Source organism: Hemicordylus capensis, chromosome 2, assembly GCF_027244095.1.
Source record: "Hemicordylus capensis ecotype Gifberg chromosome 2, rHemCap1.1.pri, whole genome shotgun sequence".
NCBI classification, from domain to species: Eukaryota; Metazoa; Chordata; class Lepidosauria; order Squamata; family Cordylidae; genus Hemicordylus; species Hemicordylus capensis.
The window spans coordinates 121,040,003-121,064,529 of NC_069658.1; the positions used below are offsets into that span (position 1 = coordinate 121,040,003).

Below are 24,527 nucleotides of genomic sequence, written 5' to 3' on the forward strand. Positions count from 1 at the left end.
AATCAAGATTATGAATTTCCGCTGGGAGTGCATTCCACAGTCCAGGAGCAGCTACAGAGAAGGCCCACCTCTGAGTCATCACCAAACGAACCGGTGACAACTGGAGACGGACCTCCCCAGATGACCTTAACGTGTGGTGGGGATCATGTAAAAGAAGGCGCTCTCTAAGATATCTCTACTATTTCACAGTAAGCAACTGCACAGAAGCACCATCAATGTCTATGACTAAGCATTTATAGAGCACATTTAACCTGTAAAGAGCTTTACAGTCTTTATTGTATTGACTTCACCCACAACTCTGAGATGGGTCAGTATTATTCCCATTTTACAAATCAGAAACTGAGGCCAAGAGATAGTGACTTGCCCAACACAACAACAACAGATATTTATATACCGCTTTTTGACAAAAGTTTCCAAAGTGGTTTACATAGAGAATGAATGAATGAATAAGATGGATACAATAAGCAATGGACACCATAAGCAAGCCCACAGCAGAGGTAGGACTTGAACTTGAATCTTCCAGGTCCAAGGCCAATCCTCCATCCACTGAGTCTCAGTGACTCTTGAATTCTAGAAAATGTCTTCTGGAAAGTCTCAGCATTATCATCCATGTACCTGAGCACGGGGGGGGGGGGGGGGGATGCTCTGAAAGATTCAAGTTCAAAGGATCAGATCGTTTAAAAATATGTAATATGAAAACAACATGCTGATAGGTATTTCAAGCCTTGAACCCAGAAACTAATGCAATTAAGCTACCTAGAACGATGTGTATTCAGAAGACCTTTTCAGGTGCTGACAGCAATATGAATATGCAATATTGGCTCCTGCACTTGGCAGGCAACATGTAGCCGTGAACTAATAGAAATGAATACTGGGAAGGAACCTGGCCTTCCACTCTTTGCCTGGTAAACACTTCCTGCCCTGCACATTAAGTTCCCATGCTCTTGCATTTATGTGTGAAGGAGGTTTCAAAATGTACCAGAACATACATATTTGTTCACAGTTCACACTCTCTCCCTCTTTCTTTTTGGCTCCCAAATGTTCCTCAGCCCTTTTTGTCCTCTTGAAGCACAGAGTGTTTCATGTCTCTGGGTCTTGAGGTTTCGTCCCATTCCCTTCTTTGCTTCATCCTCTCAGCTCTTTGGTAATCAAATGTCCTGTCTCCTAGATTTCTCTCCTCCATCCCAGTTAAACTAATATTTCACTCTTAAAATAGAAGTTAAATTGCTTCATTATTTTTCTTGGCCCTTTCCTTTCTGCAATTAAAATGTTCATGAGCATTCCATGTCGTCATGGCTGCTCAGGCAATTGCTGAGAAGGAAGAAGATGTGGCAATTTGCAGAAAGTGAACAAGGGCCAAAAATCCTTTCCCCATTTTCCAGCTGCGTTCATAGGCTGCAAAAGTGCAGAGTCATTTCAGTGAGTTTCAGAGATGGGGTAGTTTTGGGAAGCAGGGGGTACAACTTACTAGTACTCCTCCTGGTTGGTGGCTGCCAGATTTCCCCCAAGATCGTGCTACATCATGACATTTATTTATTTGTTTGTTTTTCAAATTTGTCGACCACCCCAAACCTCAATCTCTGGGTGGTTTAAAATAACCTAAAATAAAAAAAAATTTAAAAAAATGAAAACCTTAAAACAATTTAAAACCACAGTCCAGACATAGCATCATTCCAAGGAGCATTCTTAGATAAGGATGTGTGAACGGGTATGGTATCAAACCCATTCAAACCCCATTCAAACAGGGCCAGTTCAGTGGTTCAATACTTAGCCACCCCTGAATTGAAGTGGCCCCTATTCAGCATGATCATGGACTGAACAATCCCCAGTTTGGGTTCTGGGGTTTGTTATATATATATATTTTTAAAATTTAAATTCCCCCCCCCCACAAGAAATGTAACTCACTGCTGCCGCTCCAGGGGCTTGTCCATGTCTGTGGTGGGGGGATGTCTCCAGAGGTTCACCCTCCCTCAGCCACCCTCCATTTATTCACAAATAGCCCAGTTTGGGTGTTCTTTGGCCTGTTCTAGGCCTAACCTCCGTGGCAATGGCCATTTTGGAGTCTGCTCCACATGCCCAATGGGCCTCCAAAATGGCCACCGCAATCGAAGTGAGGCCCGGAATGGGCCAAAGACCACCCAAAATGGACTATTTGTGAATTAATAGAGGCCGGCGGGGGGAGGGAGAACCTCTGGAGACTCCCCACAGCTTCAGAGAAGCCCCCAGAGTGGCAGTGGCGAATTATATTTCTTGGGGGGAAATTGTGAAACCCCTCCCCAAAAAAACTGAACTGGGGGGGGGGTGTTCAGAGGTACACAAAACCGAATGCTCAAACCGAACCGGGCAACCTGTTTTTGTGCACACCCTTCTAGGAAAGCATGTTATTAGCCAACTAGGAGGAGCTGGAAAGAACTCCAGTGAGTTTCAGCCCTTCACTTTTTAAAATGCAAAAGAGGCAAGGCAGTTGCATCCCAATCCCCCACCCCCACTCCCAAATTCAATCAAAAGTTCTTGTTGGATAATGTTCAGCATCTGATGGCAAATGCTTTATATCTGTAAAAGCATCTGCTGCTACTGATGTGGAATGGCAACAAGTTTTTGAGGTCATTCACACAAGCGAAAACTGTGTTCTATCCAGGTTTGGGAGCTCCTAATTTTCGGATGTGTGGGTGCAAACAATTAGGTAGGAGGAGGGAGAAGGGATTATGTGGAAGCAAGGTAGGAGGAAAATCTGGGCAGCTTTTCCTCCTACCTGATATCCACACAATCACTTCTCCCTCCTACTACTACCTAGTTTGTACCCACACAACCGAAAACTGGGAGCACACACAGCTCCCAAACTGGGGTAGAACACAGTTTTCGCTTGTGTGAATGACCTCTTTATTTTACAGAGGGCTCTAGTAAAGGGATCTTTATTTTACAGAGTGATCTAGTGTGGCTAAAAATAATAACTTCCTTATGAAAAACAAGGACATTTTTCAAGTATTGCAGCACATAATGAAACTAATGGCTTGTAAGATGCCGAACATGATTGTTTTATTTTATCTATCTTATCTATCTATCAGATTTGTAGACCACCTCAAACATCTGTATTTGGGCGGTTTACAACAACATAAAACAAATTAAGACAAAAATAAAGAACCTAAAAACAATTTAAAACCATGGCCAACTTAAATAGCTTGGGTGAAAATTTGAGTCTTTTAAAGTCTTAATTAGTCTTTTCATATTATTATTAGTGTTTTAGTTTTTCTTCAGGGTTCATCGGGTTTGAGTGTTTTTCTTTTTAGGTGGTCAAAAACTTTGCTTGCAATTTTCCCATGAAGAGCTGTTTTCACTGCTTGTTTGGAAATCAGGAGCTCCCTTTGCTTGTTGACCGTGTATGTGTTTTTGTCTCCTCCACCATCCAGCGGATGACATTGTGGTTGCTATTCCCTATGGAAGTCGGCACGTTCGCCTAGTGCTGAAAGGACCTGATCACTTATGTGAGTAAAAGTACAACTTATTTTAGTACTGGAAGACCCATGATATTCTGTAGAGTTATATTTAGAACAGAGCTTTATGACTTCTTATTCTGATTGCAGCACAGGGGAGTAAAAGAATCTTATCTTCAGATGCCAATCCCATAAATTTCCACATTTAAATCCCAGAAACTTCATTCAAGAGCAATACACCGAGTAGTATTCCCACACGACCCAAGGGGCAGTGAATGGCAGCAACATTTTATAGCTTCGCTTGTTGTCTCAATCTTTTGAAGGAAGACATGCTTAAGAACAAGGCATAGGCTTTGGTGCTCTTATCTTTGGTGCTCTTGCTGCAAATAAAATACTGCATTATAGTTTTTAAGTGAGGGGATTGTGAGAAATTATTGTAGTGTAATAACTTTTTAGAGACAACTGTTACTGTGTAGTTGTTGAGAGTCATTAAAGATTTGCAGTTGGTTGTCAGTTTTAAGATAAGCAGCAGCAAAAACCTGAACCACAGAGTACCTCTTCAAAAGGTTTACATGCTTGTGAGATGGAGAGAGGTTTTTGCGTCTCAATGGGTCGTCTGTTGCTTGAGAACAAAAGATACATGGTAATATTTTTATGGATCTTTAGATTTAGAGCTGTGAATAATGCCCTGCAAATTGCAGGTTATAAACTAGCAAAAGTCGGGGGGAACCCAGCATTTTCTTATAAATTAAAATCTTGAGAAATAAGTGGGTATTTGAGCCCCTGCTCTCCTGGGGCTCTTATTTCTTTCTCTATAAATGACTTGCCATCTTCCCTTCTCCTCACACACATGCTGTTTCTCACACTAGCTAACTCTATCACTTGGCAATGCTGTTTTCAATAAGATTAGATTGTAAAGAAGCCAGGAGAGAGAGACTTCATAGTGAAATCAATGTCTGTAAATGAAAGAGGCTGAGCAAATACCTTATTTTATGTTGTGATGGGAACCTGTTTATGTGAGGTGGTCTGTATGTTACTTTCACCACAGAGATCAGCCACAGGGTAGGTTTCCCACATCCCAACCATATTGCAAAGCAGATGTAAAAATAAATAAACTGTGTGAGCCATGCAGTGTATTTCCCCACTCACAATCCACAGTAATGGTCTTTGTCAAGAGGGACAGGGGAAACTCACTGTGTAATGTCCCTGACTTAACATGGCAAGTTTTGTTCAATTATATATTCAGGAGGTAGGAAACTCCCAATGGGAATACTGATCATCATGATGTAAGTATCATCTAGATCAGCTTAATTCATTGCCAGTGGCTCCCTACTTTGACTTGATTGGCACTGTACTTCTCTTAATCTGCTCTGACTATGCCATGTTGCCCATGGTTTTCTGTAATCAATCAAACTGGATGTGCTCCTGGTGAGGGACATGAGGGAAGTCACAGCGAGGAGATGGATGCTAACTGAACTCATTATGACCATGAGCCTTGCAAATTCTGCCTGATTCTCCCTGGATTTGCGGACACACTGTAATATGATTTTCAAGACCCTAGAGAGCTCATGAAGGAGATTTACAACATTCATAACATTCTGAAGTTAAAAGCAAAACCACCTGAATATTGTAAGGTGAGAACTGGATCTCAATAAATCTCTAAACACAGAGCCAGATTAATCTATTTGTGTTTTGTACATCTACTTAATATTAATTGGTTTATCAATGGATTCCATATGTGCATGAGTAGCACTGAAAGCAGTGTCTACCAATCATATAAACATGCTTTCACAAGTAGAGTTGAGTTACTGTAGACATTATGTAAGAGGAGTGACACAGAGGCAAAATGAACATGAGGCAACAATCCAGAAAGTGTGTTCTGAAATTTTATATGGGGAAAAGGGCAAGGCCCAAAATGACCCGAGATAATGGTCAGATGGTGAACTTTGTCCTGGAATAAACCTGATTGCTACCCATTATTAGATCATAATCTTACAATGTGTTTGCAATAAGTGTGTCCTGGCAAGAGATCAGTACTATATGATGCTGATCCCAGGTCATTTTTGGTAATACGAAGATACTAAACGAAATAACCTAAAAGGCTTAAGCGATTGACACCTTGGGGTATTTGCATGTAATGGATTGTATTACTACATTATACCCCATGACTTCTCATATTTGTATCTTAAAGAACCATGGATTGTAATCTCATTGTCCAGTACTGTCCGCTGTAACTGTTCTCGCCTCCTCCTGTTTTTCCTCTTTCCAATTTTTCTTCGCCACCTCCCCCATTTCCTCAAAACTAACTGCAACAAACATTAAGCACAGAAGCAGTCATGTTGAATGTTGGTTAACCTATCAGGTTTCTTATTAAATTGGCTAGTGCAGACAGATATGTGTGTATTTGTTTGAATGAAGTAACAGAATAGAGTTCTGAAGCTTTGGAAAACATATATTTAAAACAGAGTTCACCCTTCGCACCTGTCACCTGCAAGCCTGCAGACCTTTTGGGTGGAACCCCCTTTCCTTTTTGGAATGTTGTACAAAACGCTTTGATATATACTGCTATAGCCCCCTTTGATAGTGGTCAGGAAACAATGCAGCCTCCCTTGAAATCCTTGCACTTGCACACACATCCACGACAGCACTTCATCTGCTCTTGTGGAAATGATTTTGGCTCCCACAGTAAGTGAAGAGGTACAAAAAAATATGAGAACAGGAGAAAGAGGGATTCAAGTGAACAAATCAGGCGCACGTGAGGAGGAACACAGAAGTTCAGGATGAATCAGAGCCATACTAGACATGCCCTTAAATACATCATGTGCCCTTGAGTACTTAGGGTGTTTGTTTTGTTTTTGTTTTGGTAAATAACAGCCATGGAGTGTTCTGATCCAGATTGGGACTATGGTGGGGGAAAGAGTTAATGATTCCCCGCTACACTGTAATCCAGTCCAGTTTATGCCCCCATGCCTGCTGTTTACACACACACACACACACGACCAAATAATATTTAAAGTTAGGTCTAGTTTGTCCTTCTGAAGGGAGGAATGAACCCATTAATTAGATGGTTGGCTCTTCCCAGTTTAGTTGAAGAAAAATCTATCTTTTCCAAGTAGAAATGATGGAGCCTGCTTTCTGCTTCTTTTGACATGGCTACTTTCACCTAGAACCCCTTTGCGTGTGCTATGAATTTGGTTTTAGCCAACTGTCAGCACCTGGATTACAAAGGAGTTTTGCCTATATTTTGGCCAAGTTTTTCAAATATATCTTAAAAAAAGATGACAGATCAGCAAAATAAAAAATAAAAATCCTCTCAGATTCTCCTAGGTACTCCCATGTGCTATGAATCTGGTTTTTATTGGATTGTATATGCAAACGTTGGAGGGTAACACATAGACACACAGACATTGTGAACTCATAGGGGTTTTTCCTCTTTGGAAAGCAGAATAAAAGTAAATTCAGCTATAACTTATTGTACCTTTTAAATGGTGATTGTTTGCTTCTGTGAGCTTCTGAGGCAATTATATTCCTTTGTTAAATGTGTTTATGTTTGGCAGATTTAGAAACCAAGACTCTGCAAGGTGTGAAAGGTGAAAACAGTCTTGGCTCCTCGGGCTCTTTTCTTGTCGACAATTCTAGTGTTGACTTCCAGAAGCTTCCTGACAAGGAGATACTGAGAATGCCTGGCCCTCTCGCTGCAGACTTCACTGTTAAGGTGAGGATCTTGGATCTATTGATGCTGCTTTTTTGAAGCAAAATGAAGCTATGGGAAGTATAGTTTGCCATATTCAAGCCTGTATTATTCTAGGTATGCTGGAAGGTGTCACTGGCACCCCAACTATTGTAAATATCCTAGGGAAAATTCAAGGAGGAGGGGTTGGTTTGTTTTTTCTGAGTGTAGAATGTGCTGATTCAGGACAGCTGACACCCACAAGCTGTATGGGAGCTGCATTCCTCCCTGGAGAGAGGTGAATAAGGGCAGGTGATGCAGTCCATAAGATCATCTGTTGAACAAAATCTTCACACTGCTCAGTCCCCCCCGCCCCGATAACATTTGTCACTCTACTTCCAGTTTAATGCTGCAACACTCTATAGTGCTGCAACCATAGGGATAACTGTGTTGAGCGCTAAAAGTGGCTGTGTATGAAAAGAATGTGTCTTTTACGTTTTGAGTTATTTTTAATTCTTGGCAGCTTATAACATAACATTGTTTTTTAAATGGCATTGAAGAATGGCTATTTTTGGAGTTCAAAATCTTTATGGATAGACTGCCTGGAGTGAAGAACAAAATGTTATTCACTTCGTACATTGGCAAGAGATAGAGGTAAGCAATGACTGCCCATGTGCCTTCATGGTATGCCAGTTCTGGGTTGGGAATTAAAGAAAAACACACACACACACACACACACAAACCCCTGCTCTGCAACCACCGTACTACCTGGGGCAATTGCCTCAGGATTGGCTGCCTCCACATGGGGGTGGGGAGGAAATGGCTCAAGCAGGGCTTCTGATATTTCCAAAACCCAGGCCTATAGCCCAGCATTGTGGCATACAGAAAATAGACAGACTATTCCAGAAAAATAGTTGTAGTTCACGGTTTGGCACAGACTGTTGCTAGCCCACAGATTTAATTTCTTAATAAACAAATAACCAAGAAAAGTAGAGTGTGATTCAAACTTTGGGGTAAGAATTGATTTATGAAACTGATTTGTGGAAAAGGCAAGTGAATTATGAGATTTCAACATAATAGGGGTCAGTGTAAAATGAAGGTGAAGTGGGCAAATTAGTCTGAGATATAGATGAACCACGAGGGTCTGATTTTCATTGTTTTATGCCAATGCAGTCCCACTAAGGGTGTAAAATAAATGGAAAACTAAGCCCTGAGACTTTTAAGGTAAGTAATCTGCCACCTTTGGTCAAGAAGTCAAAGTATAATTTGGAAGTTCTGCTTTGTGTAGTATTGGCAGTAAGAATCAAGTTGTTTCCTCCCATTAATGCTTTTCTATTCTTCCAGGTAATATAAAACACATTGCTGGAAGCAGTGCACATTCTATAGAGAGAGAAAAAAACACACAGACAAATGTGAGCATTTGGGAATTACAATAAAATAAAACCTAGGGTTTTTTGGTAGGTCAGAAGGACCTGAAGGATTTCAGCTGTAAAGCTGTAAAAGTTGTATCATGTCCAGGACACTATAAATTTTCATCAGGGGACATGGAGCCAGAGAGTGTTTGATTTAAGGTGATGCCGATGACCTTATGACAGATGGAAATACAAATGACTATATTGGAAAATAGGATAGCTGGTCAGATTGAATGGAATAAAATGCAATGGAATAAAATACATGGTAGCTGCCCTAATCCACTCCAGATGCCATAGCCAAAATGTGTTAACTGCAAAGCTATATTCCAAGTTTTGCCAGCCTACCATGAACAAGTGACAATCAAAAAGTCAATATCTTGTGCAGAATATTTTAGAACAATTGAATCTCCATTTTGAAGATGAGCATGATTCAAACAATAATTGCCTAAAAGTCACCATTTTCTTCCAGGTACTTATTGAGGCTCTCCACACGAGCAGTGTGGAGGGCCGTACTGGACTGTGCAGAGAGAGCGGGCTTAGCCCACTCTCCCTGCAGACAAGTAGGGAGCCGTCCCTGGGTGGCCAGATCAGCTACCAAAAAAACTACCGGCTCCATCACGGAGCCGGTAGGGGCGGCCCCCCAGCCCCCGGAAGTCCCAGGATGCCCCAGACAAGTGCACAGGTCATCCTGGGGAGACACCCCCCCCCCCAAGGCCAGGAGGCTGCTTGTAGCCTCCCGGTCAGGAGTCTGCTCTTGGGTTGCTGCGGCGCAGAGCTGTGCCACGGTAGCAATCGATCAGTTAAGACAGGTTTAGCAAAGTACTCGCTCAACTAACATCATTTAAGGGAGGGAACTTAAGCAGGCTAACCACCGGGAGCTGCGTGGCTCCCAGCAGTTCCCACGACCACAGGAAAGCAGGCTGGGCTCCCTTAGCCCGCTTTCCTGTGGTTGTGAGAATAGCCTCATTATGTGCTGTGTATGATAAAACAGTCTTAAGGCATGTAAGTGGTATCCTTGATGGGGGGAAAGGGAAAATATTGAATATATTAATCAGCCCTCCATCAACTCTCTGGAAGACCTTTGGTCAAGGGTTGTTTGGTTATTTCACCATGTGACTGATTCACACAGCTCACTACTCATCTAGCACACCACTGCAAAGCTTGCAATATCATGTTAGAATACTAGAGTCCCAGGTTATTGACCTCTGTCTTTTTCTGCTCTGTAGTCTATCCTAAACAGATGAAAGTCTATAGTCCTCTTCAGACCTTATAAGCTCCCCGGGCGCTCATAGTTACAGTGGGGGAAAGTGAGGAGGAATTCTTGTTGTAAGTCACCCCTTTGTACAGATGATCACAATTACAGCACTGTTCATCTGAAGGGGGCAGCGCCATAAGTGTGTTCATGGCAAATCCATGAGCTGCAGCCTGGATCCAACCAGGCTGCAGCTTGTGGATTTGCCGCGATCACACTTACGGCACTGCCCCCTTCAGCAGAATGACACTGTGACTGTGATCGTCGATGTGAGGGATTGATTGACAGCTGGGAGACAGGATCTCCTCCCTGCTGTTGCCCACTGTAACCGTGAGCACCTGGGACACACATAGTGTCTAACGATAGCTTTTCTCAAGACTTCTGGATTGAGTATAAAATGAGACCTTATGGGCTCAGCTCTGCCTGGAAATAATATTTCCTCTGGAAATAATATTTCTAATCTGGAAGCTCCTCAGAGCCATGTCACATACGTGTCTGGCATGACTTTCCACTTTCTCTGGTTTCAGCTCAACCAACAATACTTCTAGTTCTTTTATTTGTTAATATAAAGGAAAACAAGCAGGCAGTATTCTGTGTATGGTAGTTTACAAGGGAAAGTAACTCAAAAGTGAAGACCTTTCTCTTCAACCAAGCTTTAAACATCTGTTGTGTGACTGCCATTTCTGGTTGCTGCTGCTAGAGGCATGTTTTTATTTGCAGCTGATTTGCCTTGTTTTATATGTCCCATTTTAAACTGTATTTGGTTGGTTTTATTGCAATTCCTAATTGTTGTGAGCATAAGAACATTAGAACAGAGCTGCTGGATCAGGCCCAAGGCCTACCTAGTACAGCATCTTGTTTCACACAGTGGCCCACCAGATGCCTCTAAGAGGTTCACAGGCAAGAGGTAAAGGCATGCCCTCTCTCTTGCTGTTACTCCCTTGCAACTGGTATTCAGAGGCCTCTGAGGCTGGAGGTGGCCTATAGCCTCCAAACAAAATCCATTGATAGACCTGTCCTCCATGAATTTGTCCAAGTCGCTTTTAAAGTCATCCAAACTAGAGGACATCACTACATCCTGTGGCAGAGAATTCCATAGATTAATTATGTGAGGTGTGAAAAAGTACTTCTTTTTTGTCAGTCCTAAATTTCCTGACATTCAGTTTCATGGGATGACCCCTGGTTCTAGTGTTGTGAGAGAGGGAGAAAAATTTCTCTCTGTCCACTCTCTTTACTCCATGCATAATTTTATAGACCTTTATCATGTTTCCCCGTAGTCACCTAATTTCCAAACTTAAAAGCCCCAGATGCTGTAGCCTTGCCTCATAAGGAAAGTGCTCCAGACTCCTGATCATCTTGCTTGCCCTCTTCTGCACCTTTTCCAGTTCTACAATGTCCTTCTTAAGATACAGTGACCAGAACAGTATGCAGTACTCTAAATGTGGCTGCACCATAGATTTGTATAAGGACAATATAATATTAGTTTTTTAATTTTCAATCCCCTTCTGAATGATCCCTAGCATGGAATTTGCCTTCTTCACAGCTGTCACACACTGAGTCGACACTTCTAATGAGCTATCAACCACGACCCCAACATCTCTCTCCTGGTCAGTCACCAATGGCTAAGACCCCATCAGTGTATATGTGAAGTTGAGTTTTGGGTGTTGTCATTTTTGCCCCTTCTTGGAATACATCCCAACTGAGCTTCTATTATTGTGGTTTTTTAAAAGTTCCATGCTTTCTGGAGTAGTTTGACCCTCTTTCAAAGGGGGTCAAACCCTTTGACTTTCCCTTTCAACTTCCTTTTTACCAGTTTCCCATTTTTGAGAGGTTTCCTCTTCTGAAGTCTAACACATCTGTGTTGGACATTCTTGGCAATACTCCACTCACATTTTAGCTGAATTGGATCACACTATGGCTGCTGTTCCCCAATGGTTCTACAACTCTCAGGATTAAGTCCAAGGTTGCCTTCTTTCTGGTTGGTTCCACAACTATCTGCTCTAAGGCACAGTCATTTAGCATGTCTAGAAATTTGGCCTCTCTGTCAATACCTGCACATGATTTTGCCCAATCTATGTGAGGGTAATTGAACTCACCCATTATTACAGCTCTGTCAATGACAAGAAGGGTGTCAAAGAGAGATAGAGAAAAGCAAATCAGCTTCTCAGATCAATCCCAGTGGTTTGATCCAGAGGGTGATAGCACATCCCTAGTATCACGTTTCTTTTCAGTCCTCATATTGTCACCCACAATTTTTATGTGGAGGACTCCAGTCCTTCTAGGTTTTCTAACTTGTTGGATTCTATCTCTTATTTAACATACAGTGCTACTACTCTACTTGCAATACACTCTGGTCTCACTGGTTCTCACAGTTCCATCAGGTTTCCCTTATGCCCATTATATCTATGTTTTCTTTAGCAACCAAGCACTCCAGCTCGCCCTTCTTGGCTTGGAGGCTTCTGGCATTGGTATCTTACCTCACATTGGTGTGTGCTATCTCCCTTATTGTCATTTGAACTTTTTGACCAGCTGTCATGTGCTTCCGTCTGCTCTACTCCTGGTTCTGCTCTATTCCCTTCTGGTTTTGCAGTCTTGCAGTATAGGGGATTTTGCTTGCCCAACGAGATACCACACAGTTCCTGTTGACAATGCATGATGCATCATTTAAAAAGTTGTTCTGTGAAGTTTTTTATTTTAAGTGCCACCAGTCTAGTTCCATCTTGGATCAAGTGCAGCCCATCCCTTTTGTACAGGCACTGCTTGCCCCAAAATGTATCCCAGTGCCTAACAAATCTAAACCCCTCCTCCTGGCACCACCGTTTCATCCATGAATTGAGACCCCTCAGCTCCACCTGTCTCACTGGCGCTGCACGTGGAACAGGTAGCATTTCAGAGAACGCTACCCTGGGGACCCTGGACTGTATGCTATCTATTTGGCTTCCAGGATATCAATATTTGGCTTTCAGTATGCTACCTATTTGGCTTTGAGGAGCTCCCAACTGCATTTCCCAACATAATTGGTGTGATCAAATCACCCACTACTAGGAGGTTCCCAACCCTGGAAGAGTATCCTCTGTGCGAGAGAATATGGGTGCATCATCCAGGGAAGGGGTTCCTTTTAATGGAGCATTACCCTCTTCCTCAGACTGATGTCCTCCTTCCCTTCCACCATTCTCCATGACAGCAGAGGAGCTGTCAGCCTGGGAGTGGGATGCTTCTATCACATAACTGTGGGTCTCATCAACATACCTCCTCTGCCTCTCTCAGCATCTCCAGGTCAGCCACCTTGGCTTCAAGGAAACAAACTTGTTCCCTAAGAGCCAGGAGCTCTTTGCACCAAGCGCACATCCATGACTTCTGCCGCTCAAGCTGATAGTCATACATGCAACACTCCATGCATACACTGGGAAGTACTCCTTCGCCTGCTGGCATTCTACCTTCATAACTATTTTAATTAGCTATTTAGAATATTAATAACAACAACAACAAACAACAACAACAATAATTCAATCTCTATACAGCCCTTCCAAAAATGGCTCAGGGCAGTTTACACCGAGAAATAACAAACAAATAAGATGGAGCCTTGTCCCCCAAAGGCTCACAATCTAAAAAGAAACATAAGATAGACACCAGCAACAGTCACTGGAGGTACTATGCTGGGAGTGGATAGGGCCAGTTAGAGCTTGTTAACTTGAAAGCTAGGTCTTAGCTGTAGTTGTCAGCTAATTAAAGACAATTACAAAAGTGAGGTAGTACTCAACATCTGGTGCTGGGTGTCTCCTTTGTGATAACGGGGGGCTGCTTGAGTGCCTCCCCACCCACTTCCCCACTAAACTCAATGCAAAATTCCTTTGATATCTTTTAGCAAACTCCTGTTCGCAAAACTTCTGTTCGCAAAGTTCCCCTGGTCTGAGCCTTGACTGTTCAAAAGCTGCTTCCAAACTCAGGCTCGTCAGGAATGTGGCCCCTCCCACAAGCTGTGTGACCCACCTGCAGCTAATCTCCACTCACAGTCTCTCTAGGCAAAACTGAAACTGAAACTGCCCTGTCAAAAACAAAGTCCTAGCCAGCCATTAATCAAACCCTAGGAAAGACTAGCCCTACAACCTCACTCTGTCCTTTCCCCCTGGCTTTCTTGTTGAGTGTGTGTGTGTGTATACATACACTGTATATACTCATTTAGTGTCTTGACAAAAATGGAAATATGAGATATATTTATAGTAAGTAATTAGAATAAGTATACACACAAATTGTTTCAATAAATTTGTTAACTTATTCAATCATGCGAAACAGCAAAAAGAAATATCTGATTTGTTTTCTTCAAATAATGGCTGACATCCAGAGTAGCCAAATGAGTCATAGTGGAGCTATGTCTGGAGCAGAGAATCAGAGTGTTGCTGAGCAGCACAGCACACGTAAAGGAGGAGAGGAAAGCAATTTTCACTGCTCCTCATGTCCCTGTAGGGTTGCACAGCCCTCAAGAAGGGGAGTGGCAACTTGGTTGGACTTACTTCCTAGTAGTAATGTTTGATACCCAATTTAGGAACATAGAATACTATTAATGGATTTATTTAGCGCTTAGTTGTTTTTTCTGATAGCAAAAATTGTGACAAATATTTTATGCAAAAGAGAAAGGAAGGATGCACCCAAAGCAATCAATGTCTTCCCCTCTGTTTCTAAATTATTGAGATTATTGTAGATGCTGAAAGCACTTGTGTGTGTAGACATTAGTTGCTCCTCAGATCCCTTGTGAGTCAATTCATGTCAGCTCTGATAAAACATCAGACTAATTTGTAAACAAGAGGGCTCACGGTGAAAACAAAAAACTAATAAATAATCTGATCTTTAGTACGAGGGGAAATGATGATTTGAAACATCTCTGTGGCCAAATTTAACACACTGAAACACTTTTCAGTTTTAATCAGATAAGTTCACTCCCTATCGTTAAACAGAACTATCTGGTTTTGGCAAAATGTGGGACCCATCACTCTACTTCTGCCTGTTGAAGCTGACAGTAACCTGACTTAAGGTTTGTGTGCAAAGGTTATATCTGACAATGTGCTGTTTAACCAGCATGTTAAAACAGTTTCTCCTGCTCATCACATAATAATCAGCATAAAATTTATGGCCAAGAATAAAGATGAACTTTCATCAAAAGCCTAAATATATAATTGGTATTACCTTTCTTATATTTTCCAGTACAATCGAATGTGGTAGAGTAGCCAGTATGTTTGGGCTGGATATATTAGTCTATCACAGGAGGTGAACTGATTAGTCGGGTGATGTCTGACAGTGATTCATCCTGGATGCCACTAACTAAAGAAGCCTAGAGCTGAGCAGCTTCTGTATAAAATCAACATTTCAGGTGAATCTGAGATAGAAAAACTGGGAGCTCCAAAACGGTGGGTCAATTGGGGGGTAGTGATGGGATTTTCTGAAACATTTCATGGGCAGGGGTTTAACACAGTGCAACAGTGTTATTCTTTTATTTTCTTTAAACTACTCTGCATTGGCTACAGGCACTGGCAGCGTGGGAGATAGCAATAGCCACCATCTCTCCCCACAATGCCCAAGACACAACATTGCATTCAGGCATTCTAGAGGGGAAAATAGTAGGCACCACAAACATTGTGCTTGGAACCAGCCACCTCCCCCCACTCCTGCCACCCACAATGCCCTGAGTTAGGGATGTGCACGGAACCGCAGAGGTGCAGTTTGAAGCCGGCGGGGATGCTTCTTTAAGGGTGGGGGAGGGTGCACTTTCCCCCTCCTACCACTCCCCCTTCCGCTGGTGCTCCGTTTTTTGCAAAGTCCATGGGGCAGCAGCGTACCTCCCTGGAACATAGGAAACTGCCATATACTGAGTCAGACCATTGGTCTGTCTAGCTCAGTATTGTTTTCACAGACTGGCAGCGGCTTCTCCAAGGTTGCAGGCAGGAATCTCTCTCAGCCCTATCTTGGAGATGCCAGGGAGGGAACTGGGAACCTAGATGCTCTTCCCAGAGTGGTGGCTCCATCCCCTGAGGGGAATATCTTGCAGTGCTCACACATCAAGTCTCCCATTCATATGCAACCAGGGCAGACCCTGCTTAGCTATGGGGACAATTCATGCTTGCTACCACAAGACCAGCTCTCCATCTCCCTGAATCCCCCTGCCGCCCCTTCCCCCATTCTTGGCTGGAAGTGGCCAGAAGTACCAGACACGCGTGCGCCCACTGCATGCGTGTGCACACCCCTCTGCCATGTACATGTGCGCACGACAGGCGCACGCACACCCGGTACTTCCGGCCACTTCCAGCCAAGACTAGGGGAAGGAGTGACAGGGAGGTACACTGCTGCCCCATGGATTTTGCAAAAAACGGAGCACCGGCGGGGGAAAAGCAGCAGGAGGGATAAGTGCACCCTCCCCCACCCTTAAAGAGGCTCCCCCACCAGCTTCGAACTTTGAGCTGGCACCATGTTTGGACCGTTTTGGAGGCCTTTAGAATGGCCTTTGAACCAGTTTGTGCACATCCCTACCCTGAGTCTTTGGTATGAACATCAAGGAGACCTGCTCTTGCTTGCTACACAATAGATGACATCCAGAGCAGCCTTCTGGTTGCTGGTCAGTGACAGGTGCACAGCAAGGGGGGGGTGAATAAAATGGTATTCACTGCCTCCATATGTGACAGTGTCACCTGAAAATATATCCATGAGTGTCACACAGCCCTCAGGGACATATTTTCAAGTGACAGGTCACTTCCAGAGGCAGTACAGATCACTGAAATCTACTCTACCCTGCTGTACATGCAGATGCAGTGGGCATTCCCTCCATAGCATGGATGTTAGGGATGTGCTTTTCGTTTCAGATACAAAACGTTTTGTGCACAAAACGTTTTGTGCACAAAACGTTTTGTGCACAAAACAGGCCATTTCGGCTGTTTTGTAACCAAAGCAAAACACCCAATGCTCAAAACAGAAAATTTTGCAGCCAAAACAAAACGTCTCTGTTTCGGATACAAAATGTTTTGTTGTTTCAGCTGTTCTGGAACTCCATTTTGCAATCGCAAAAAGTCTTTCTCCTTCATTCTCCATTTTGAGTTTTGACATCTGTTTGAATTTCCAGCCCTTCCAGCCCACAGATTGGCCAGCGAAAGCATGGGCTGATCTGCTGGCAATTGCCTCCTTATTCCTTTTAAGCAAATTTAAGGGTAAATTTTACCCTCACTGGCCAGTGGGGCAGTGTGCATTTTATTGTTGTTGTTTCACACTTTTGTGTGTAGATCAATTGCATTTCGGGCGGGGGGGATGTGGATGTGCATGACCTTTGGAAATCTGCCTGATTTCCCCCAAAGCTCTGCTGTTGTTAATGTGTGATGTGTGATGTTATTTGGGGTGGATTTGGTGCAGATAGGGGGCTTTGGGGGCAGAAGAGTGGTTCAGGTGGTAGTGCCCCAATGGGTGCCTGCTGCCACCCAGATTCCAAAGGAATTGGGGAAAGGGCTGATTTTTAAAGAATTTCTGAAGTTGGCATGTCTTTGGGGCAGATTTGGGGCAGAAAGGGGGCCTGAGCGGCAAAACAGTGGGTTAGGTGGCAGTGCCCCAAGGGGTGCCTGCCACAACCCAGATTCCAAAGGAATAGGGCAAAGGGCTGATTTCTTAGAAATTGTTGAAGTTTATGCTTCTTTAAAGTTCCCCCGCCAGGGATAAATGGAGGTTTCAGCAGACCCATAACTCCACCTGGGGGGCACTGGGGTGGCTGGGAGCGAGTGGTGGTGTAGTGCACATAGGGTACCAACCACCCCCATGGGTTGCTAACCCATGGGGTGCTGGGTTCTGTTGTTTCTGAGGTGTTCTGAGTGTAGATTCTCTGGTAGCATATGAGATTTTCAATGAGAAGCCATGAATCCACTCTCACATGCTACCAGAGAATCTGAATCTACACTCAAAACATCTCAGAAACAACAGAACCCAGTAATCCATGGGTTAGCAACCCATGGGGGTGGTTGGCACGCTATGTGCTCTACACCACCACTCGCTCTGGGCCACCCCGGTGCCCCACAAGTGCAGTTATGGGGCTGCTGAAACCTCCATCATTCCCTGTGGGGAAGAACTAGTTGCTTTGCCCCCACTGGGCACTACCACCCACCCTACTCTGCTCTAGGCCACCCCTTTCCCCCCAACATGAAGCTATACTTTTGTTGAAACCTCCATTATTCCCTATGGGAAAAATCCTATACTTCAAAAATTCACCAAAGATCAGCCCCTTGCCCAATTCCTCTGAAATTTGGGTAGTAGTTTCCACCCATTGGGCACTACCACCCCCACCCACTAGTTTTTCCCTGGGGGCATTTTTTAAAATCCAAAACGTTTCAGATTTTGCAATTTCAAACAAAGAACAAAATTGGGGTGTTTAGGATTGGCTGGTTTCGAACAAAGAACAAAATTGGGGTGTTTTGGATTCGGGCCAAAAACAAAACAGAAAAAAACACAAAACGCACAACCCTAATGGATGTGTCTTCCTAATGCATCACTGCTGACGCTGGATGTCAGCAGTCTGTGTGAAGCTTTGCATTGTGTTAAATGAAGATCTTCCTCTGAGGAACAGGTATTCCACCTTGAAATACACTGAGACTTAGTTTTCCCAACAAATCATCCTTGCACCATTCCTGCTTTTCCTTTCTATTGTTGGTGGTGTGGTCCTTCTCTTCTTGTTTGGTTTCACCATGTTTTTAAGTATCCAAGATAAGCACTCTCAATCCATGTTTGGCTTCACTTTCATCAGTCTAAGATTCCTTACATTAGTAAAATTACTTTTTAAAAATGAGTTGAAAGCTCCCACTGTCAGAAACATTTCTAAGATAACTCTAAAAGACATAGCAAACTTACACTAGATAATTTCATATAAGCACATCTGGTTTTCTTAGGGTCTGTGTCCAATTGTAGGCTTAAACAGATCAGGTCAGACAACAGCATAAGATAATTTGCCTAGTATGAACAGTGACTTGACTTCACTAGAAAGGGACAATAACTGCAGCCAGTTGCAGGATGTCATTCATGCAGATCAGGAGCCCACTTCCTTACTTTTATTAAAATAAGCTGAATAAGATTAACAGAACAGGAACCAAACACTTCTGCAAAATCTTTTGGGACTGGCAAGCTTATTTGAATTATTTTATACCGGTTCTGTATTGATTTCAATAGAAACAGGATATTATAAGAAGACTTCAGTATAATATCCCTTTTCCACATTTATACCAGCAATTAATGTAAATGGGTTGTTTCTAAAATTAACCACCAATACATGAAATGTGGAATTTATATTTGGAATTGCTTTTGAGTACTTAAGTATATGGGGAATACCTTGAACGTGATAATAACTACAAACTTGGGTCAGACTAGTCCACAGAACACTTATGTCCATTGGTATGAGTCTTTAAATCTCTCCAATTTGCAGACACACATTCATCCCAACAATTAACACAATTAATCTTAGAGCTGCCATTGAATTCCATCTAACTACCTAACATCAGTACTTTATGGCCATCAATCCTTTTGCTACTTCTTGGGAAGAAATTGGAATGTATACAGATTATTTTGGTGTACTGTTACGCAATACAAGGAGATTTTTTTTTTTTGTCAATAAAAATAAAAATATGGAGCTAGTGTAACAAGGTACTTGTAATGCCAGAGCTCAACCCTGGCATTTTCAGCAGAGTTAGCAGAGTTCTCCTGAACATTGCTATACTCCAGGCATATCTCCGTGGTAATTGTAGAAATTGGTTTAATAATTATTCCCCCAAGGACTGAGAATTGCAATTGGGAGGGTGGTACTAGGAAACACCGGCCATCAGGGAGCACTGTTTTGCTTACAATCTAAGTAGTGCTACCTAAGTGTGGACACATTACTTTAAGTATCTGACGCTTGCACAAGACCACCAGCACTTCCTTAGATGTCTGCAGCAGTGTGGGTGGATCAGAGCCACTCATGTTATGCTGTGGAACATGCTGACCTCTGTTCTTAGAACAATCCTTCATTCTTTAAACTGAGGCTGTCATTGTTATGTCACAAATTAAAAAATCAAACAACAATTCTAGGTGGCGCGAAGCAGTGTTCTTGATGGGGCCACGGTGCACCCACTGGCCTTATCCTGGCTACAGGACTGGGGTGGTGGCTGGCTGTGGCGGAGGGGGTGGGGGTGAGGGGAGCCATGATGTTTTTAAGGAAATATGATATACTATGTTCTAACATAGTTTATATTATACACTGGAAATATAGCTTATAGTTTAGATATGCTCTCAGAGTAAAACAATATAATGGCATATTGAGATTATGTTTTATACTTACAGATATCATATACAATTATTTCAGCAGCCTGTCAGATCACACATACGGCTGTTAAAAGTAAATTCTAAGATTATTTTTCTGATTAATTCCTTCAGCATTTGCATGCATTTGCATCCTACACATCAGAGCAAAAGAAACCAACTTTTAAAGCTTCTTTAGTTTCAATATTCTGGTCAGCAAGTTGTCAGCTGGTGGTAACACAAAGTTTGCATAACTGGGAGTATATCTAGTGTGCTCACTAGACTTTTGTAAATGAAAACATTCATAGCCAATCTAAATAAAGATTCCAGGAGCATTTCTGGAGACAAAGGATGCACCCACGGCACTCTTTGGCTATCAACCTTTTATTAGATTTTCACTTTGTTTTGTTTGGTTGCCTTTCTGGAAAAGTAAATCAGGTCACTCAGATGAGAACACAGTTTAGCCAAGATCGTTCCTTATATTTTCTTTTGAAATGTACAATAGTTCTTCTGTTCTAAAACACACAAACCACCATTATGGGCAAAAAAGATGGTGGCATTCAGTGTTCTCTCTAACTTTTTTCATCTGTGTGTGGAATGAATTTTGTTCTGGGTGGCAGTATCATGGCAGTGTGGGCACACATGCATTAAGAGTGCAACCTTCCTGATTCAAACTGAGTGGGATCTAAAATTGACTGAGTGGACATCGAAAAATATGTGAGTGCACGCACACGTGCATGCCTTAGAGGGAACACTGGTGGCATTGCAGTTCAGCTGCCAGGATGTTACTTTCTGGAGAAGCAGATTACAAGTTAATTTAAGAAAAGGCAGAGAATGCAGAGAATGAATATTCACTGAGGAATAGCTGGTGATTGACAGACTTCTGCATATCTGTGCACTTTAGTTAAGAGTAATTTAAAATGAAGAATATCTTTTCCCAAAGCTAATCAAGCACCCAACTAATACATCTTATCAGAAATAAAAAATTACTGCACCCAGTGTGCAGCTAAAATCCTATACCATCACAGTATTATGTCATTGTTTTTAACACACAAAGCTGGGAATCATGGAGCTGGAGGCTAATAGAGGTCATTCAGTCCAACCACCCTGTTCAAAGATAGGACCGTATAGTCACCAAAGATCCTCACAGTCCAAGCACACTCCAAATCACAGTGAGCCCATTCTCATAATTGAGGGCTACCTGGCAGATGGCGGGGAAGGCTGCTTAAAATTACGTTCCCCGCAGATGACCGTTCCTCCATTTCTGGGCATGCACATCACACAGCCAGATGATCCTCTGCTCTGCCAGGCAGCACGGATGGTTGGGGCTGGGACGTCCTACACCCCAGAAAGACCATAATTCACTGTGTGAGTGTGCAGTGCATTGTGGGGATCTCCCCGGCACTAACCGGGAGCCCTGCAATATCTCAGCCCTGGCTACAAGTACCGTATTTTACGGACTATAAGACGCTACGGACTATAAGACGCACCTTAATTTTAATCCAGTTTTTCAGAGTTTTAGCATATTAAACTGTTAAAACATATAAGACGCACCTGAATTTTGGCGGATATTTTTCGAGGAAAAAAGTGAGTCTTATAGTCCATAAAATACGGTAGCCAGCACTGGAAGACGATCAAGGAAATGTGGCTAAGGGAGCCCTTGCTCCCTTAATCCCATTTACGAGGTATTGCTCTGGAGGTAGATTCATTGTTGAGGTGCTGCCGGTAGCCCCAGGGATCTAGGCAGTTCTTCCAAGCAACCAAAATCTGGCTTGGCTTCTTGGCTGTGTGGGAGAACAGTCTCAGTGTATCACAACATGAGAACAGCTGCGGTGGAGGAAGACACCTTCAGAGCAAACAAGTCCACATGACTCAAGCTTTACTTAACATTCAATGTAAGCAATATTAAATGTTACATCGAAATGTTTCAACTCAAAACGTGTCTATGGGAGTTCAAGTGTCTATGGGGGTTTGGGGGAAAGGTTAAAAGTTGTTAAAAATAGCCTACTTGCCCATTTCTTTTGTGGGTTGGTTTAGCAACCACCATGCCCTACCACCCAACCAACTTTGGTGTCCCTAGGAGCTACCCATGGGAAGCAGTGAGGTGTTTTGAGTTTCCCCATTGTTCTCTATGGCCGTTACAAGCTGCACTCACAGAGTGCACTGCACTCAAGTTTTGCATTGCAATTTGCAATGCATTTTGCAACCTCACCTTGAAAAACACTGCAGAAGCACACAGTAAAAGGGAATTCATCCCTCCCAACACAGAACACACATTTCAAACACAGTCCAAAAATTGCCAAAAAGAATCACTGACTCAGAATCTACTGCCAGCCACAGTGCATTATAACATTATACAATATTATATATGATGTAAATGTTATTTTTGGTTGAGCAACTGGACGGAAATGGGATTTGTTGCCAAAACAGATGCAGTGAAGGCGAATAATGCAACAAGCCAAAAAATAAAAAATAAAAAATAGCAGAACAATTCAAGAACACCAATAATTATTCATGGTGGCATTGAATGCACTCCTGGGGACACTCCCTATGTTGTTTCCTTCATTCATAGCTATGCTTTTATAAATCACATTGAGGACAATAAAATTTCAAGATGTGTTTTAGAGTCTGCTCCCAGATACTTGACACACCTATGTCTAACCAGTAATTGGACATTAGTAACTATCCCAACTATGTTGCAACTTTTATCACAGTGGGAATGAAACATAAATTATAACATAGGAGGTTGGTCTTACAGATAACCTAATTACCTTATAAATATCCTGAATCTTTCCTTTGAATTGTTTGTTGTAATTGGTGTTAACCATTACCAAAGAGCCAAACTACATGTTAACCATTAATTTAATGCCCAACCGCTTCTTATTATAGAGGGAAACAACCAAGAGATTGAGATTTGTAGTAGATTAGTGACAACAGGAAGAGGGTGCTGTTGCTCTGTAGCTGAACAACAGCTTTCCCTCAGCTGTCCCTCCACTAAAATATTCCAGGTATATTTGTACCATGAGGGCACTGGAATAGATTTACCATATCAGATCTAATCCAATATGGTAGTTTCTGCAGTCAAAGGCTGAAGCCATAAGACCCAAGGTTTTGGTATAATTTCAGCAGCTGGCTGTTTTTATTTACTTCTGGAAATTCTTTATTTCCTTTAGCTCAAAGATTATCAAGTCAGTGTACAACAATAGAACAAAATATTCTACAGGTAAAAGTACCTATACACACAAAATCAACCATACTTCATTAACAATACAATAAAACGTATTGGCAGAGACAGCCCCTTCAGCCGTTTTACAAAGGAATTAAATACTGCCGTCTCTGTTTTGAGATGTATCAGCAGTGTTCTCACAATGTTGGAGCGTATTCTGAAGAGGGAGGCTCATCTTCCTGACTTATAAGTACTCTCACAGCTTTTAGAGAAGGCAATATGGGGCGATGGTCCAAGTTTTAGAATAGTTGTGAGCACAGAATGAAGCATTTGGCCTTCAGCAGAACCAACAACTGAACTTTTTAGATAGAACCGGCTTAGTCAACAGCTGATGCTTCCTGTTAGCCGAAAAGCTCAGGTTTAGCGACTTGTCAAGCAAAATTCCAACAACATTATAATCGGTATACACATTCTCCCAAAGCACATAGAGCTAATCTGAAACAATAAACACTGGTTCATCTGATTCCTTTACCTCATTCACCTAGTCAAGCTATTTTTCCATCTGTGGTTAATTGCCGTGTATTCCCACCCTGGGGTGGTGGTGGTGGTCCTGGCTGTGTGAATAACTTCCCACCTACTTCGGGAGAGAGATCTGCATCTGCCTTTTCTCTGTGTCAGAGAAGACAGATAATCAGGCAGACAACACAACAAGAATCCTTGGGGAGCTGGGTTGTTATGTCTTCCTGACTTTTGATGTGGAACCTTCCCAGCCCCTTCTGCTAGGCCCTGTATAATCTCTCTCCTCATTTATCATGTGCTGCTTAGGAGCCCACACATGAGAGACCTTTAAGGTTCAGGCATCTATGTCGGCCTATTTTTTCCTTTGTATCTTTTTTTAGCTGAAACAGTGAATGCTCCCTAAAGATTTGTTACTCTGTGTTCAAGTCAGAGACTTCTAATCGCTTCCAGCATGATACCCCCAGTTGTCCCTAGAGTCCACTGGGCTTTTTGTGAGCTCAGATCCATGTGTGATTAATGTGCCATCCCACTGCAAGGAATTAGACGTCCTGTTTATGACGTGCTGAACAAAATGATATTTATCCATACAAGAGGTCTCTTGCATTGCCCAGGGAAGACTGCAGCTGTGTCTTTCTTTTTCTTTCTTTCTTTCTTTTTCTTTTTTTAATGTTTGGAAACTTACAACACTGTTTACCTTGATTAGAAAAGACAAGGATACCCTCAATGGACTAGAACCCTTGTATCCTTCAAGATGTCCTGAAGCATTTCTGCCTTAATTCCTCCTTTCTCC

General features: G+C 42.5%; 1 protein-coding gene and 1 long non-coding RNA gene across 7 annotated transcripts in view; one reads left to right on the forward strand and one right to left on the reverse strand.

Annotated features, from left to right (window-relative positions):
* The window catches only part of ADAMTSL1 (ADAMTS like 1), a 786,832-nt gene that overhangs the window by 547,118 nt on the left and 215,187 nt on the right, over positions 1 to 24,527 (forward strand). For all 6 annotated transcript variants that reach the window (XR_008315783.1, XR_008315784.1, XM_053294216.1 and 3 more), the window contains 2 exons: positions 3,408 to 3,482; positions 6,989 to 7,146. Coding sequence is in view for 4 of the 6 variants with exons in the window: in XM_053294216.1 (XP_053150191.1) it covers positions 3,408 to 3,482; positions 6,989 to 7,146 (233 nt within the window). In the remaining 2 variants the exon portion in view is untranslated. The remainder of the gene's footprint in view (positions 1 to 3,407; positions 3,483 to 6,988; positions 7,147 to 24,527) is intronic.
* LOC128344314 (uncharacterized) lies at positions 8,254 to 19,724 on the reverse strand. The gene is made up of 3 exons (XR_008315785.1): positions 19,654 to 19,724; positions 12,243 to 12,404; positions 8,254 to 8,481 (listed from the first exon to the last, which is right to left on the reverse strand). It is a non-coding gene; the product is annotated as an uncharacterized LOC128344314 (long non-coding RNA).